The 17,814-nt window shown below is 43.2% G+C and overlaps 1 protein-coding gene across 1 annotated transcript in view; it reads right to left on the bottom strand.

Moving 5' to 3' along the window:
* The window catches only part of SOS2 (SOS Ras/Rho guanine nucleotide exchange factor 2), a 282,480-nt gene that overhangs the window by 161,022 nt on the left and 103,644 nt on the right, over positions 1 to 17,814 (bottom strand). Inside the window, exons 4-5 of the mRNA XM_069208691.1 lie at positions 12,797 to 12,961; positions 11,008 to 11,214 (exon numbers count right to left, since the gene is read on the bottom strand). Of these exons, the coding sequence (XP_069064792.1) occupies positions 11,008 to 11,214; positions 12,797 to 12,961 (372 nt within the window). The remainder of the gene's footprint in view (positions 1 to 11,007; positions 11,215 to 12,796; positions 12,962 to 17,814) is intronic.

The following is a 17,814-nucleotide window of genomic DNA, read 5'->3' as shown; positions in this document are numbered from 1 at the left end:
ACGCCCAGAGCCCGTATCCGGGTGGCCCAACCAGCTAGGGAGGACCCCCAGGCGATTCTGAGCAAGTGGCCACCCTGGGTTAACCGCTCCACGACAACACCAGCAGAGGGAATCTTGAGGACCCCCCCTGACCGCGAAAGCTCCTGACTACGATATCCGATTCCTAAAGACACCTTCACCCCACCCCCCAGACCTTGGAGAACGCAGGTACGTTCAGCAGGCAGCCATCCACCCTGTCCAGCTTGTGGTTTAGCCAAGTCGACCCCCTGGACCTCGCCTGCAGCATCTGAGTGACCCCCGGGGCCCCCTCATTAAGAATTATTGGAAACCTGATGCCTTATTTGCAGCCTGCACCTGGCCGCCCCAGTGCCGCTGAGGGTGTATGTTTGGTGCCTACTTGTGGCCCCCCCAGTGCTCCTCTATACCCCCAGGTCTCCCCTCCGGAAATACAGGTACTTACCTGCCTGCAGATTTGAAACAGAGTGCCCCCAGTCTCCATAGGAGCCCATGTTAATTTTGCCTACACTTTGACCTCTGCACCTGGTCCGGCCCTGTGTTGCTGGTGGTGGGTGTTTGGGGTTAACTTGAACCCCAACCTGTGGACTTCCTAACCCCCAGAGACTTGGAACTGTAAGTGTTGTACTTACCTGCAAATCGATCTAACTTTTCTTTAACCAAGGAACTGTTTCTGAAAATTGCACTGTCACCTTTTAAAACAGATAATTGCCAATATTTAAAAACGGTAAAATGTATCGATTTCAAACAAAGTACTACTGATATATGTGTGGAATACAAATCTATTGAAGTGCTTACCTGCAACTTAAATCTTGTGGTTCTAGAAATAAATTAATAAATGCATTTTTGCTATATGAAAACCATTTGTAGAGTTAAATCATTGAGTGCGTGCTTCTTCTATTGTCTGTGTGTGTACAACAAATGCTTTGCACTACTCTCTGATAAGCCTAACCGCTCGACCCCATTACCACAAAAGAGAGCATTATTATTATATACTTTAGCCTCGGTTGGGGAACCCCCTGGACTCTGTGCACACTATATCTCATTTTGCTATAGTATATACAGAGCCAGCTTCCTACACGGAATCCATTTAGCAAATGTGATCTTTGTAGCTGGGATTCCCAAGTAGTATTTTTTAAAAGATACAAACACTTGCTGAGTTTTTCTGAAAGGGTTTGTCCTTTCAATGTAGTACATAATGGCACATCTTGCATCCAATGTATGCAGTATCCTTGCAGCATGTCTTTGGATCTTGAAAGAAACATGGAATTTGAATAGATTGAATAAAGTGAAACTCTGAAACCACCTTCAGAATGAACTGTGGATCTGTTCTTTAGTACAGCCATTGTATTTTCCAGTAACTCCATGTAACTGAATTCTAAGTCTTCAGGAGCCATGGCACCAATTTTAAATATTCTGGTTGTAACACTGTTCCCCTTTCCATTGTTAGTAGATCCTGTCTTCTTGGAAATGTTTGTAATCTTCCGTGAGCTAGTTGAACTATCTCAGAGTACCATGTTTGTCTTGTCCATTGTGGCGCAATTAAAATAATGGTCATGCTACTTCTCTTACATTTGGTGATTGCTTTGTGCAACAGAGGAATTGGGGGAAAAGCATATGCAAATGCCCCTGACCAGTTTATCAAAAGGGCATTCCACAGAGACTGAAGGTATGGTTGTCTGGAGCCAACGTTTTGGCATTTTGCGTTTCAGGGTGTTGCAAACAAATCTATTGTTGGTGTGCCCCATTTCTAAAACAAATTGTTTGTACCACCCTTTGACTGAATACAATCAGAGAGTGGTACGTGAGAACCTGAAGCCAGTCTGCTAAGTCTGTCCGAAACACAATTGTCTTTCCTGGTCGATGTACTGCTTGAATCTCCATGTTCTTCTGAATTGCCCATCTCCAGAGTTTCTGAGCTATCTTCGAGAGAGGTGGAGATTGAGCCCCCCCCCCCCAATGCCCACTGCCCGCTTGTTGCTGTTGTGTCATACTGTCTGTCTGAATTAATGTTGTCTTTTCCCGCAAATGTCTTTGGAAAGCTTTCTAAGCTATAAAGTTTTTAAATCCAGGATGCTGATGTGTTGTACTGTATACTCATCCCTCAAGATTCTGATTATTTTCAGGGAACTCATATGTGCTCCGCCTCTGATATGAGCGGCGTCTGAGGTTATTGTCAATGACGGCGATGACTGCAGAAAGGGCGCTCCTTGTTTTTCCTGTTGAACCACGCTATTTCCTCCTGAACTTTCTGCATGGCAACCACTAGATCTTACCAACTCCCTGTTGTTTGTGACCATTGATTTTGGTGCCACTCCTATATTAGTCTCATATGCAGTCTCACATTCTGGATCAAGGAAATGCATAATGCCATCTTTCCCAAACACTTACCCACAGTCCTCTATGTTAGAGCTTCTCCCTTCCAGTAAAAGAGAGTTTCCTCCAGAAGGGATTGCATTATTTTATCGCTGGGAAAAGCCTTCCCTTGAATCGAGTTTATTCTTGCTCACAAGAATATCTTCTCCTGCTCTGTTTCTGGAAATGATTTCTCTATGTTTAATGAGAAACCTAGAGTGTACAGTGTGTTTATCACCATCAAATTGTATGTCCTGTTTGCATTTCTGGTAAGTGTGCGCTCTCACTAACCAGTCATCAAGGCAAGGATATACATGTATACCCGTTCTTCTGAGATGTGCCGCTGCTGCAGCTTGGCACTTTGTGAACACTGTGCAGATTTGATTCTAAAGGCTAGAACTTTGAATTGATAATGTCTTTTGTTCACCACAAACCTTAGATATTAGTTGTGCTTTGAATTCATTGGGATATGCAAGTAAGCGTCCTTTAAGTCTATAGTTGCTATAAAATCTATTTTTTGCAATACTGGGATAACGTCCTGCAGGGCTGTCATCTTGAATCTTTTTGTCTTTATAAACTTGATAAACCTGAGATCTAGGATTGGGTTCAGGGATCCATCTACCTTTGTTATTGAAAAATATGTTGAGAAATTTCCCTGGTTGATTTCTTGATTTGGCACCAATTCTATTGCTTGATTGACTAACAGTTCTTCGACCTTCTTGAGGAGTCGTTCTGTTTCCTCCTTTGAATGAATTGTTTTCTTTGGACCCCCTTATTAGTGGGTATTTGATTAATTCTATGCAATACCCGAATTCTAATGTGTTTAAAACCCATTTGCCTGAAGTTATTTTCCTCCACTCCTGGAGACATTTTTACAGTCTTCAGCCCACTGGTGTTTTGCAATGGTACTCTGATTTTTTGCTGTTTTCTTTCCCAGGTAGTACATGTGATATTATTATGGCTGTAGTGCAGTAATTTGTTTGCAGGAGTTGAACCTCCTCTAGCTGGCTGTCCTCTTCCTCTAGCTCATCTCTGAAAGGAATTGCTCCCTTGTTACTGGTACTGCCAGTTTTGTTGTAAGGAAGTGGGTTGTGTGCCACAGCTGAAGCCTTGATGTGAACTCCCCATCAGGAAGCTAACCCTAGAGGCTGGCCGCCTTCCTGAGAAAAATCCCCTTCATGTTCCTCAACAAAACTGCAATGCGCCCATGGACTTTGCGATTTCATTATCATATCTTAGTTTATTCAGGTTATCATCCACAGAGTTCCAGAATAATTGTAGCCATTAAAAGGGGTGTTTATTATGTTAGCTTGGATCTCGGGTTTGAAACCTGAAAGTCTTAGCCAAGCGGGACGTCTTAGCATAACCCCCATCATTAGCTGGCGACTAGTTGTGTCCCCCACATCCAGTGCAGATTTTAAGCAAGTATTTGCCATGTTCTTTCCACTCCCCACCTCCCCCCAGATGTGCTGCCCTCTTTTCATATTGCTCAGGAAGAAGTTTCATTGATTCTTCTATTTTCTCCTACTGTTGGTGGGTGTGTAGCAAGCAAAGCATTGGAGCTGGTGTTAAGCCACTGGTTTGCTGCACTCCGTTCCATCCTCCTACCCATGAATTCCATTCTTTTCATTTCTTTGTCTGAGGGAAGCCCTGATGTTGATGGGATATTGGCCCTTTTTCTTGCAGTCGACATTATTATGTCTGATGAGAAAATACCTTTAATGTACGCTGGATCTTTTGAAGAGAATATTTATTTTCAGCCCTTGGTGTGACATTTATTTTCAGCCCTTGGTGTGACAGCCCTACAAGAAGATAGCTTTTTAAAAGAGCAGCCATTTTTTCTTTTCACCGTCGAAATTTCCTTCGTCATCTGTTCTGATTGGGAGCTTCGCTGACGCGACTGAGTTGTGACCTTTCGACGACGAAACGTCTTTAGCCCTTCTGTCCTTCAACAAAACATGTTTTTGGGGGGTTTTTCTGCACCAGAAGCCCCCTCAAGGGCTCCATGGGACTCCCTTTCGTGAGGTATGCCTGTGGACGGCGAGCGTTTTGGTGCTGAGCCTCCCTTTTGTACCCACAAGTCTAATATATTTTTTTTTTTTACTTTGGTGTCTTAGCATAGGTTAGGGATTCTCTTACCTCCTTTCGGCTCTTCTTTGGCACTTCTCCTTCAACCTTGATGATCTCCACATCACCCTCCGAATTTCCCCTTCAGCTCCCTCTGCGACATTTTCCTCCTCGTCACTGGAAAGCTACAAAACTTGAAGGGATGGAGTTGATTTTTGGCATTGCAAAGTGTGGTGAGCCATCCTTTGCCTCTCTCTCACCCTCAGCGTCTTCGGCGCAAACATAGATTAGGCATGACAATCTTCACTCTGGTGGTTGACAGGAAGACAAAAAACACACTCTATGCTGGTCTTTCTGGGCGTATTTCTGATGGCAGTTTTTGCAGAACAGTGTTTTCTCCATCACGCAGGCAGGGCCCCCCTGTGCTGGCATTCTCGGCAGTCCATCGAAGTAAAGAAAAATAAATACATGCTCGCTCTTTGCTCGTTTTAATCTGCTCCCCGTCGCCTATACCAAGTTCTGTTACTTCAAAAAAGTTTTCACAAAGTTTTCCAGCAAATGCTTCCAAATTCTTCCTTGAGTTGGAGATGTCTCTACAGAAACATCCAGGCCCAACAGCAGAAAAAAAGAATCTGAAGAAGGCGAACTAAGGCGGGAACTTCCAGAGGAAGAATGACAACATCATAAGGGGACACCAAATGGTGCTTCAGTCGACACCCACAAACAAATGTAGAAAGAAAAGATGGACTAAAACATTTGGTGAAATAGTAATTCCAGATCCAACCACTAGATGGCAGAATAATGCACAGCATGTGAATCCAGAAAAGATTCACTCTGCAAAACTTGAGGGCTGTGGCTTTAAATGAATTGCATACGTTTAGTATTGTGAAGTCACACTACTTGCATACTAAAGCCATGCTAAAGGTCAGACCACACTTCACTACCACCCAAATGCTTATTAGGAGCATTTACCATATCTATGGAACTTCACCAGCAGAATTCTGACAACAGCTGCGTCAATAATTCCACAATTAAGTACCGCCACCTCTCTTTGTTGACCATGCAACCAGCTCACTTTTTACCTAATTTGTCAGTAGCCTTTAGCCCTACTCCCCTAACCCCATCTATTTTGTTCTTCCGCCTTACTTTCTTAGCCTTATCTTATTTCTACCTTTTGTCTTACTTTGCAGTCTTTTGTTCTTTCTAGTGGATACTTTTTTGGGGTCCAGCCAAAAGGGCCTCTCCTATTTAGAAGGTTGAGGTGTGGAAAAGAACACATGCAAAGTGATGAATTGCCCTTTGCAAATGGGAGTCACAACTTTTGGCAAGAATGCTGCCTGAATCCACAGCGCAAACTTGCCCAGGAAAAATGTACTCTGTGTGGTTGCTCCGAAAATGTCTAGAGTTAACTCACATGATGAGCTGCAATCAGACAATCTTCGAAGTCCGTGGATGTAGCGACTATGCATCAGCTCGAAGGACGCACACTTGAGATCCGTCAAGACCTAGTTAAGGTTGCATTGTGGCATCAAAGCTTGGGAGGGAACATGTATCAAATGTTTAATAAATACCATCACAGCAGGGAAGTTAAACAAGGATGACTGGTCCGGTAAACCCAGAAAGGCTGAAGGAGATTCATAGTGCTCACTGCAAGGACTTGCTGGGCTAAAGATAAAACAAAAGCAACTTTGTTTGCAAGGTATCAATCTTCCCAGTGCCACACAAGGGCAAAAATTTGTCCCAGTGTCCAGTATAAATAGATTTAGCAGGAGGGTGTCTTTCAACAAGGATGACATTTATGATCTCAAGTGGCAGGTCGACAGCAAGGCGTTGCCACTGCTCAATTTTAATGCTTGTAGGTGCTGATTGTGCATATTCTGGTGAAGGACTCTGCCCTGTTGTCACAGAAGATCCTAAGGTTGTGGTAGCCTGATTGAAGGTTCCGGGTACTACACACTCCTAGCCCAAAGTCATTAGGATGGCCAAGGAATGGTCATTCTCAATCTTCTTCAGAACTCTGCACCGGAGAGGCCCGTGCTGGAACGCATACAGGAGTCCCATGTTCCATTCCAGCCGAAATGCAACTCCTAACAGGATACATACAATCCTTGTAATCAGCCCAGCGCCGCCCACTCAAGTAGTCTACTGTGGAATTCAGGGATCCTGCCAGATGGCTCACGGTCATGGAAATGCCTTGGCTCCAGAAACCTGGAGCCTACTGGCACAGGATCCAGAATACCACTCCGTCCTTTTTGTTGCAATACCATGTTCCAGTGGTATTGCTCATGAATACCTTCACCAGTCTCCCTTTGATGAACAGCAGGATGGCCTTCAGAGGCAGACGAATGGCCAGCAATGCAAATGAGTAGCCGAGCTTCTGTTGGAGATCAAAGTCCTCTAATCTCCATCTCCACCAGATGGCCTCTACAGCCCAGCAGGGATGCAGCTATCACCATCATCAGCTTTTGGGTAGGTAAGTGAGATGGGCTTGCCACTGGACCGATTCCAACTGAGCAGCCACCACTGCAGATCGTGAACCATTTCCTCCAAAATCTAGATGACATCCACCTTTTCTGGGTAAAGTCTGAACCACCAGGCTCTGTGCAGTAGGATGTTTAGAAAGAAAATCAGGCTCACCAGAAGTACGTCTGTGACGGCTAGCCACCTTCCTTTCCAGCAGTAGGAACATGGTTTTAAACAGATGGCCATCAAAGTATTGGTGAAAGCCTTGTTAAACTGAAACAAAGGATCAACTGTGACTGGCCCATGCAGCAACATTTCTGAGGACATTAACTTTGGTCTTGACTAGAATCAGTTGCAAATCCAGGACCTGAGCTGCCCTTTATACTACCATTGCAAACAAAGAACTTTCTTCTTTCTTCCTTTGGTGGCTCCCAAAGGAAAGCCAAACCGTGCCTCAGGGGAGGTTTCAAGCCCACTGGCCTTTTGTAAATCCATGTCAAAGGTATTATCTATGTAATAAAGAGAGAGAAAATGCCTCATCCCCACTGTCATCATTACTATTCTGGGATGTTCCCTCTACAGGGTCAGAGCCAAAAAGATAATGGAGCCTCTGCTGATGCATCTGCCCTGATAGAGGCATCTGGTCAGAGTCAGGATCTCGTGATGATTGAGTGTACTTTTGTAATTTCATAGCGCAACATCTAACAAGACCAAGCCAAAGTTGGTTTAGTGTCCAACACTGGAATCCGCACTGGATCCTCTTTTGAAGTCGCTGGTACCAGCACCTTGTGGAAGTGCCCGGCACATGTCTTGGAGCTGTAGTGAAAGCTTGTATCTGAGTTGGTACAAGGCCTGAGGTGTGTTTCAAGGGGTCAGACACAACCGAAGAAGGATCTGCTGCCTGTAACCGGCCTAAGGTTCCCCTTCGGTTCCTTGGGGGTCAAAGACGTGCCTAAGGGAGCTGGAAGCACAACAAAAATCTGTAGCATAGCCTCTTTCAAGACTTCAATCTGCTGAGGGCGCAACCAATGTCCTGGGAAACTCAGGATGGCCCGGATCATCTGAAGAATGTGCTTCGGAGATCCTGAGACTGAAGGACACTTACATCATGATATCCTTGCGCTTTCTCTTTGGATTCAGAGTGGCAGAATGGGGTTAAGCCTTGCTTTGATTTTTTTCTGTTTGCTTCTGGACTTCGACTTGGATAAACCAGCGGACTTGGAGTGAGAAGCTGACTGCCACTTGGAATGGGCACAGGACTTGTGCGAGGCTGCAACTTGTTCTTGCGTTCAGTGACATACAGCTTGCCTCCTAATTCCGGTTCATTTTTAGGTGCATTAGAGCACATTTGTTACTTCAATGTCCGAGTCTTCACCCAAATCCAGACACCAGAGACCCACCTTGTGCCAGTCCATTACTGACATTTGTTTTCTGCACTTGTGTTATGGTTTGGAATTAGTAGTTGTAGGTAGGGATATTGTTCACTATCACACTGAAATTCAAAGTGGAAGTTGTCAGGAAACTGATAAAATTGTAAGCAGGGTTTCATGTCCGCGTCGGAAGGCAGGGAAATACAGGAACTGATATTAGTGCATATGGATGGCACGTATATGTGGCTCTACTTCGTCACTGCCAGGGCAGTACAAAGCTAACATGCAGTCAAGCAGTGCACAGGAACACTGCCAAAGACCAGTTTCTGGATCCATTCTGGTGCCTGGAGAGTATTTAAAGGTGGGAAATCTGCAATTAGGAATATCCATCAGAAAGTAGACTCATGAGAAGCTATTCTACTTGTTAGGACTTTTACTAGAAGAGGCACGGAGCATCCGTGAGTCCAAAATAAATGCAACAAAGATTGTATGAAGTACGCCAAAGCTGGAACAAAATTTGTTTTGTGTCTCTCTTCCATCACAAACTCTCCAGCATGTGGCTCAATCAGTCAACCAGGATTTATAAAGCACGGCAAATCATCCGTGAGGGTCTCAAGGCGATGGAGTTGCTAGCTGCTTCGCGGTGCTCTGTTCATTCGAACAGTTATCTCTTGAGTCCTTTTCTGAATTCCTGGAGCGATGTGGCATTCCTGAGGTGTAGGGGAAGGTCATGCCAAGCTTTGGCCGCCAGGTGAGAGAAGAAGCATCCTCCGCTGCTGCTTCGGCGGATCGGAGGGTGTATGCGAGGAAGAGGGAGGCAGGTCTGGTCAGTAGGTGGAAGGTCATTCATTTGTTGATGTATGCTGGTCCTTCGTTGTGCAGGGCGTTGAACGCATAGGTCAGCATCTTGAACTGGTATCTTTTCTGGATCAGGAGCAAGTGTAGCTTCTTGAGGTGTGGGGTTATACAAGATCATTTGGGGAGGTCAAGTTAAGTTTTGTATTGCTTCTAGTCTCTTTAGGAGGCATGCAGTCATTCCTACTTAAAGAGTATTACCGCAGTCCAGCCTGCTGGTGACGAGGGCTTAAGTGACTCAGTGCATGGACCTCCATTCCCTCCCCTACTTTTCTCCGCTTCCAGAGTTCTAAAGAGGAACGTGCTCATACCCCTCTCTTTTAAGAAACCTGCCTGGGATCTCCGAAGCAGCTCACTTTATCTTTCTCCACCTTCCCACCACATCACCCTGATCTTTAATCACTGAATCCCTTTCTCTTACTTCCCCTTCAGCCTCCCATTCCGTCTTTTTCCTCACACCTCTTTGTCATCACAACTGCCCCCCCACTCCTTTCCACAGACTACTTTTAGTTTTCCCTTCAATTACTGTTTTGAACGTACCCCTGCTTGATCAAACATCACTATTCATTTACTATTTTGTATATATATTTTAATTTCTTCATGAAAAGAAAATGCCTGAAGAAAAGTAAATAAAATAAAATGGTGGCACTGACATTTCGAAAAGCTTACAAAAATGTAGGAAACATCAGTAAAAATATCAGATACAAAGGCATGACACCAAAACAGGAAAAGTTAGCATTGGCCCATGTCCATCTTTGTAGCATTCATATTGTGCGAATATGGAGTGGAAGCCATTAGGTAAAGTGGGGCGGTGTGTGTTTGTGTGAGTGAGTGTATGTGTGTGTAGAAGTCAGTAGGAACCTGTGTGCACACCACTGCGGCGAGTGGAGGCATGCCAGGACTAGAAAACTAGCAAAAGGAAGAAATGGTGCTTAAGAAGGTAGAGTTGTAACAATACTGAACATAGCCAGCAGGTTTCAGAACAATGTGAAATGAAGAAAATATAAAGGCAGGAAGAAGTGAGGTAATACAGCACAAGAAGATCAGAGTCTGTAGTATGTGCAGGTACAAATCAGACTGAAGCGTGCAGAGTATCCATCAGTGAAGCTCTCATTTGCAGGCCTAGAGATGCTGTACATAAACGAACAGGCAAAATCCTGGATGAACTTAGCAGTAGTATTCTGCTCCCCTCCCAAGAATTTTAAAAAGAAACCTGGAAATATGCTTACAAAATTGTATGGCTTTCCTCCCTTGTAAAATGTACCCAAATTGGTTCACAGCCGCATAAGCCCCTCTTACCAGAAAGAACACATTAGGATTTAATTGATATAATTTCTTTACTAAGCAGCCAGAAAAATTAAAAGATTAGGAGGACAGGATGATAACCCCTATTTGAGAGGTCAAAGTGCAACAAGGCACCTACAGTTATCTACTGTCTCAGAATGGCAAAAGAGATAGTTGAGAAAAATCACCTGATTAACTGTTGCAAAGTCAACCTAACAATTTTTTTGATAGTCATTCTGAATACTTAATGCTCAACTTGCATGCTAAGCAAGGGCATTAAAGAACTTTATTGAAGGATTTCTTCTCTTAATTATTGTTTTAAAGTGAATGAAAGTAGAGAAAAAGAGGAGGAGAGATGCCACACTATGTTGTGCTATAGCAAATATTTGTCATTTTCAAGTACAAGGATGGCAAATGCTTATATAAAGCACAGCATAATGGTTTAGTGCTATTGTTAATGATATACCATATAACTGAACAAAACATGAGAAAAATGTAACTGGGAAATTAATATATTGTAGATATATTGAGAAGTTATCTCTACCATTTACTGTATACTGAGCATTTGGAGCAATGACTAAATTTAACAATGACTTACATTTTGTGTGAACAGCTTTTTGTTCGATAGAAAAGCTTCTCTAAATACTTTGATGATAAGATTTAATTCACGCAGATATTGCCTTTCTTCTGCAATCTCCATTCTGACCAGGTCATAATAATTTAATTCACCAGTTGACGAGGGTTCATCATCACAGAGAGAAACCAAGCCAATATCATCATCCTGGTCAAACATGTCCATTAAAACCTTAAAAGAAATGTTAACAAGTAAAATTACTCGTGTTACAAAGTTGTTTAACAACATGTTTTTCAGAATATCATTCACCACGAAAGACAAATAATGTATCATAATAAGTTACAGTGTTGTGTTATAGAAAGAAGTTCATCTGGCCACAAATAGGAGCAAAGGGAACACACATTTGGTCTACATAAAGATGTAATACAACAGTTGATCTATGTTAAAGGGTGCTCGAGGTGACAGAGTTCTTAGAACATGATGGACATGCTCCAGAACAATATTGTATAGTTTATTTATAATTATCACCATCATACATACAAATATTTACCTCTTACTTTCAACAGAACCTCACACTTTGTGGCGGTGGCATCAACTCATTATCAACTGGGCATAGAAGAGATCCTTTCCCTCCAATGAACCACGGCCCAACACCAGATTTGCACACAGCCCATTTTTAATGGTGGATAACAATGCATTACTAGATGTGTGGTGGTAATACCACACACAGAATTAGAAGTACTCCTCACTAATCTACAACCACCATACGAGGTTGGACCTGTTCTTAAAGAAGAAGGAGGAAAGGTAGACAGGGTGGAGAGAGTGGAAAACCTTGATAGACCTTTATCAGACCGAAGTATTACTACATTTCCATAGGCTCTCATTAATCACTACACACACACGCATTGACACTCATCGGCGCCCACCAACAGCAAAAAACAAAAAATAGGACTACAAAAGAGTGGGAGTTCCAGATCCATCCATTAGATGGTGGAATAATGCACAGCATGCAAATCCAGAAAACATTCAAGCTGCAAAACCTCTATCTACAAGGAGGGCCCTCTTTTACACACATTGGGCCAGATGTATCATTCATTCCATTAGCAATTTCCAAATTGCAATGTTTTGTGAATCGCAATTAGACAGACGCGAATGTATGAAACTCCAGGAGTTTCATATAGCGATTCGCAAGGGCTCGCAAATGGACCTACCTCATTAATATTTATGAGGTAGGTCACAATTTCAAATCACAGGGATGGTGGCCAGCTGGGCTCAGCAGACCACCAAGTCTGTGATTGCTTTTAAATAAAGCTATCTTTTTTTTTTTTTCTTTTTTAAATGCAGCCCATTTTCCTTAAAGTTTCCTTTTCATTTTTTAAGAGTAGGCAGGGGTATTTTCGCATGCATTCACAAAGGGGAAGGGGTCCCTCCCTTCCCCTTTGCGAAAGGGTTACCACAAATTTGAAATTGGTGGTAACTGTGACTGTTTTGCGACCGCATTCACGGTCACAAAATCATACATACCTCTGCGACAAGTCCCTTCCTAATACTGAATCAATATGTAGTTGCAAATCTAATTTGCAATTCGGTAACAAGCTACCAAATTGGACTTGATACATACAAAAATGCATTTTTGTGATTGAAAATGGCCCGTTGGGCCGTTTGAGATCGCAAAAATGTTTGATACATCTGGCCTATTGTGCCTGTATCCATAGGTCTATGAAGAGGGTATGCCTTAGGAATACATGAATGGCTTATGTTGTTTGCAAACACTGTCTGTATGCATAAGAATAAATTATGAATAAAGTCTTACCTTATCTGCACACATTGACACCTTAATGTCTTGCTGGGAGATCTCATAGTGCCGTATGTTAAAAACATAATTGCCAGCTAATTTCAGAATATCGGCTGAAATGTACTCCAATACAGCCACAATATAAAGTGACACGTGGTAATCTATTTTATATCCTAGGACCTCCTGTAAAAGGCAAAACATTGAGTAGGTTACAGTTCAATATCTGAATTATAAAGAGACAATTTTCAAGAAGGATTGCGGCAAAAATATTAATTTTTTTGCAATACTCATTTCTTACCATACCTCAAATTATAAATTACCCTGTTCAGTAGTTCAAGAGGGGGTAAAAAGATATATTCATACCAGGATTACAACATGACAGTTGGCAATTATATATATGTAGATGGACTAAATACCGAAATCAATACCTTGGAATGAGTGTGACCCTGTGATGGAAGAGCAAAGTGGTGATGAAGAACAACAGTTCTCACCACAGTTTCTTCCCGCTATAAAGTTATCATCAATTATTGCTGCACGGAATTCCCTGTGCTAAAGAGCATGGCAAATCAACAGCAAAAAGGCAATTTCGGCCAGCTGCGTCACTTTGTAGGACACACACAATGTATGCATGCATCTATAAAATGACAAGTGTTTTTTCCTTTTTCTTTACCTATCAGTGTTGGATTGTTTAAAAAAAAAGTGTAACACCAGTGGGGGGGGGGGGGAGGAAGCAACAAGAGACTGGGGGAAGCAACGCAAAGGGCAGGGAAGCAACACAAAATACGGGGAAGCAAAACAGGGCAGGGAAAGAAGCAACAAAGGGAAAGAACACAGGTAAGAAAGCAACACCAAAGGTGGGGGAAGCAACACAGAAAGGGTGTGGAAGGAAGCGACCAGAGACAATGCAATGTGGAGAGAGGGTGGAATTCATGAATAAGCTAGAGAGCAACGTTGAGTTAAAGTGCATAGGACAACGGCTCGGACAAAGCTTTATACAAGTGAGAGAGTGCATAAGAGCGGCTCGAAGGACAAAGTTGTTGAATTTCTTTTATTTTTTTTTGTAATTGTATGAAAAGAAATGTGCTGAGAGGAGAGGGCAAGCATGATGCATGGTAAAAACACATGCACTCATGGATTACCTTGAGAGTTGTCTAACTGTGTATCACTATAACCACACAGAGAGGCTCAAAAGAAAAAAAACTCTTATGTTATGACAGGCTATGTGCTGGGAAAAGTGGGAAGACACTGAACGGGGAAAAGGCATTGCACTATCACGGAGTGTTTTCAGAAAAAGAAAAAAGTTCTCGAAAATCAGACACTTGTGGAAGGATGAAAGGAGTCAATCAGAGGTATGATAAACCTGCTAAGCTCCACGAGACGGACAAAGATTAGATGGATGGGTTAACACAAATCAAACCATCAAAGAGAAAGCAAGAGTGACAAAACAAAAAGCCAATGGAAAGCAATGGAAGGAGCTGCTTTCCAGGATGGCTATTAACATGTCCCAAATAAGACATTTGTGACAAAAAAAATTCTGTCTGTGAGGTTTCAAGCTATAAACAGACTAAACGTATATGACTGGTACTAGCCATTAGGCGGATAACCCACTATAGAGTTTAGCACATAATCATGGGGCACATGTTCTAATCCTGATAGGCAATTCAGTCTGTCATTCTCAAATGATTAGCAATGAATGTGGTGATTACAGTCCCAAGCCAATCTGCAGAGCTTTTCATGTAAGGTAAACAAAACCTGAATATTCAAATTGCTCCCATGGCTCATTAATATCAGACCTTCCATGCAGCAACTTTTAAAGCCTCTCACTTCTACAGATGTGATATGCTTCTCAAAATAAAATAATGGGGGCAGGAGGTTCCCAAGATTCCAGGATTTGACAGCATATTTCTCCACTTTTAACCTCACCCAATGAAATACTGTATCTCAGGTTCTAAATGATTTTTTCCAGTTTGAAATAAACCATATTTTCATGCAAACTGACTCAAATAAATGTTATTTAAAAGAACTACATATGTATTTATTCATTTCTGAGTTTTCTATAGCACTAGTTAGACCCGAAGGTATCAGAGCACTTTACATGCTATGAAAATAAGTTTACTTGAATTACATCCGAGGATTCGTGTGAGTAAAAAAAAAAAAAAGGCAACAAAGGAGTATAAAATAATACAGTATTAAGGTAGTCAAGAATAGATGTAAACATCTATAACATTACAGAATTAGGCCACCAGCGTTAGAGACAGATTAGAGACTGACTGATTCAGGTGGCCACATCAAGGGATCAGTCGTGGGGGCTGGGTCTTTGGGAACCATAGATAAGTAAGGAAAGACCTTTCCCTTCCTGTCTCGCGATGCGATCGGGCAGCAAAAATGCCCACTAGACACTAGGGATTTTTTTTTTTTTTAATGTATTTCAATAAAGGGAGCAGTCCCTTGGGCAAGGGTCGCTTCCTAGGGGGCCATATGATTTTTAGGCCATTTATGCCCTCCCAGGGGCAGATTGGCCTAATATAACTAGGCCGATCTGCCCCAGGGGAGCAGAAACCACTAGACACCAGGGATACATTTTTTCCATTTTTTTTGTGGTTTATTTTTATTTTTTTATGTGTGGGGAGCGACCGGGGGGCAGAAACCCCTAGACACCAGGGAATTTCTTTTTTATCATACTTACCCATAAGGGGAGTCGCCCCTTGGGCAAGGTCCGCTCCCTGGGGGGAGGGCAAAATATATATAGGCCTTTTCTGCCCCCCTCCCCCCGGGGGAGGGGGGACAGAAACCTCTAGACACCAGGGATATGTATATTTTCTTTATTTACTTAATGTTTTTATGTATGGGGAGCGACCACTTAGGCAATGGTCGCTCCCCTGGGGGGGCAAATTGTATTTAGGCCATTTCAGCACCCCCAATGAGGGCAGAAACCACTAGACACCAGGGATTGGTGTGTGTGTTTTGTTTAGGGGGGGGGGGGGGCAGCCCCTTGGGCAAGGGTTGCTCCCCATGGGGGCACATTACTGTTGGCCATATCTGCCTATTTCTGGAAGGCCCATCTGCCCACAAGGGGAGCAGAAAGCCCACCAGAGACCAGGGAAGATGTTTATTTCCAAAATAAGAGGGTGGGGGTATAGCCATACCCCCACCCCAAATAAATGGGGCCAAAGTTGTTCTGCCCACCAGTGAGCAGATTGGGCAATTACCCCCAAGCCACACCCCAGGGGGTAGAAAGTCTACTAGATGCCAGGGAATTAAAAAAAAAAAAAAAGGGGTTGTTGGCTACCAACCAGCATGGGCCTGGTTATGCCCCGATCCCAACTGACGGGGGTAACAGTCTATCAGCTCTCAACTGCACACTAAAACATCATATCCCATGGCAAGCAAGAGGACATTTGATTATTTGGGGTTTTGGTTTTACATTTGGGCCATCAGAGCTTGGTAGCTCTCAAAATCGTCCCATTTGGAATGGTGAGGGCTGCACTTTTTTGACTTTGGGACGCTGCCATGTAGAACAATCCACAAGACCTAGACACATCTGAAAACTAAACATCTGGGTGATTCCAGGGTGGTGTTCTTCACATGCACCCCACACCATTTTCTTAGCCACAATGCCCTGCAAACCTCCAACTTTGCTGGAAATCACACATTTTTCTCACATTTTTGTGATGGAACCTTCCGGAATCTGCAGGAATGCACAAAATTCCTACCACCCAACATTGTCTCATCTATACCGATAAAATTTCTGCGGCACTTTTTTTTTTTCAAACTGCCCTTTTGGACCCGCTTTGGTTCCCCCTCAATTTCGACATGTTTTTGGCTCTTCCCTGTCACAGTCACTTGGCCCACCTACACAAGTGAGGTATCATTTTTACCAGGAGACTGAGGGGAACTTTGGGTGGTAAGAAATGTGTCTCGGTGTGGTGATCCCACACAGAAATGTGGGAAAAATTTGATTTTTTTAGCTAAATTTGAGGTTTGCTGAGGATTCTGGGTAAGAAAACATTGGGGGATCCACGCAAGTCAAACCTCGCTGGACTCCGTCAGGTGTCTAGTTTTCAGAAATGTCTGGGTTTGGTTGGTTTCCCTAGATGGCTGCTGTGCCCAGGACCAAACACGCAGGTTCCCCCTCTCCCCCGCAAAAACAGGTAGTTTTGTTTTTGATAATAATTTTGATGTGTCCAGGTAGTGTTTTGGGGCATTTCCTGTCCCGAGCACTAGGCCTACCCACACAAGTGAGGTACCATTTTTACTGGGAGACTTGGGGGAATGCTCGGTGGAAGGACATTTGTGGCTCCTCTCAGATTCCAGAATTTTCTGTCACCAAAATAAGAGGAAAACGTGTTTTTTTGGCCAAATTGTGAGGTTTCCAAAGGATTCTGGGTATCAGAACCAGATGACAGCCCCACAAGTCACCCCATCTTGGATTCCCCTAGGTGTCTAGTTTTCAAAAATGCGCAGGTTTGCTACGTTTCCCTAGGTGCCGGCTGAGCTAGAGGCTAAAATCCACAGCTAGGCACTTTGCAAAAAACAGCTCTGTTTTCTTTGGGAAAACGTGATGTGTCCATGTTGTGTTTTGGGGAATTTCCTGTCGCGGCACTAGGCCTACCCACACAAGTGAAGTACCATTTTTATCGGGAGACTTGGGGGAACGCTGGGTGGAAGGAAATTTCGGGCTTCTCTCAGATTCCAAAACTTTCTATCACCGAAATGAGACGAAAAAGTGTTTTTTGGCCACATTTTGAGGTTTGCAAAGGATTCTGGGTAGCAGAACCTAGTGAGAGCCCCACAAGTCACCCCATTTTGGATTCCCCTAGTTGTCTAGTTTTAAAAAATGAGCAGGTTTGGTAGGTTTCCCTAGTCCCTAGGTGCCGGCTGATCTAGAGGCCAAAATCTATAGCTAGGCACTTTGCAAAAAACACATCAGATTTCAATGTAAAAATGTGATGTGTCCATGTTGCGTTTCCTGTCGCGAGCATCAGGCCTACCCACGCAAGTGAAGTACCATTTTTATCGGGCGACTTGGGGGAACA

Source organism: Pleurodeles waltl, chromosome 9 (assembly GCF_031143425.1).
Source record: "Pleurodeles waltl isolate 20211129_DDA chromosome 9, aPleWal1.hap1.20221129, whole genome shotgun sequence".
NCBI lineage: Eukaryota > Metazoa > Chordata > Amphibia > Caudata > Salamandridae > Pleurodeles > Pleurodeles waltl.
This window is presented reverse-complemented; position numbering and strand designations above follow the sequence as displayed.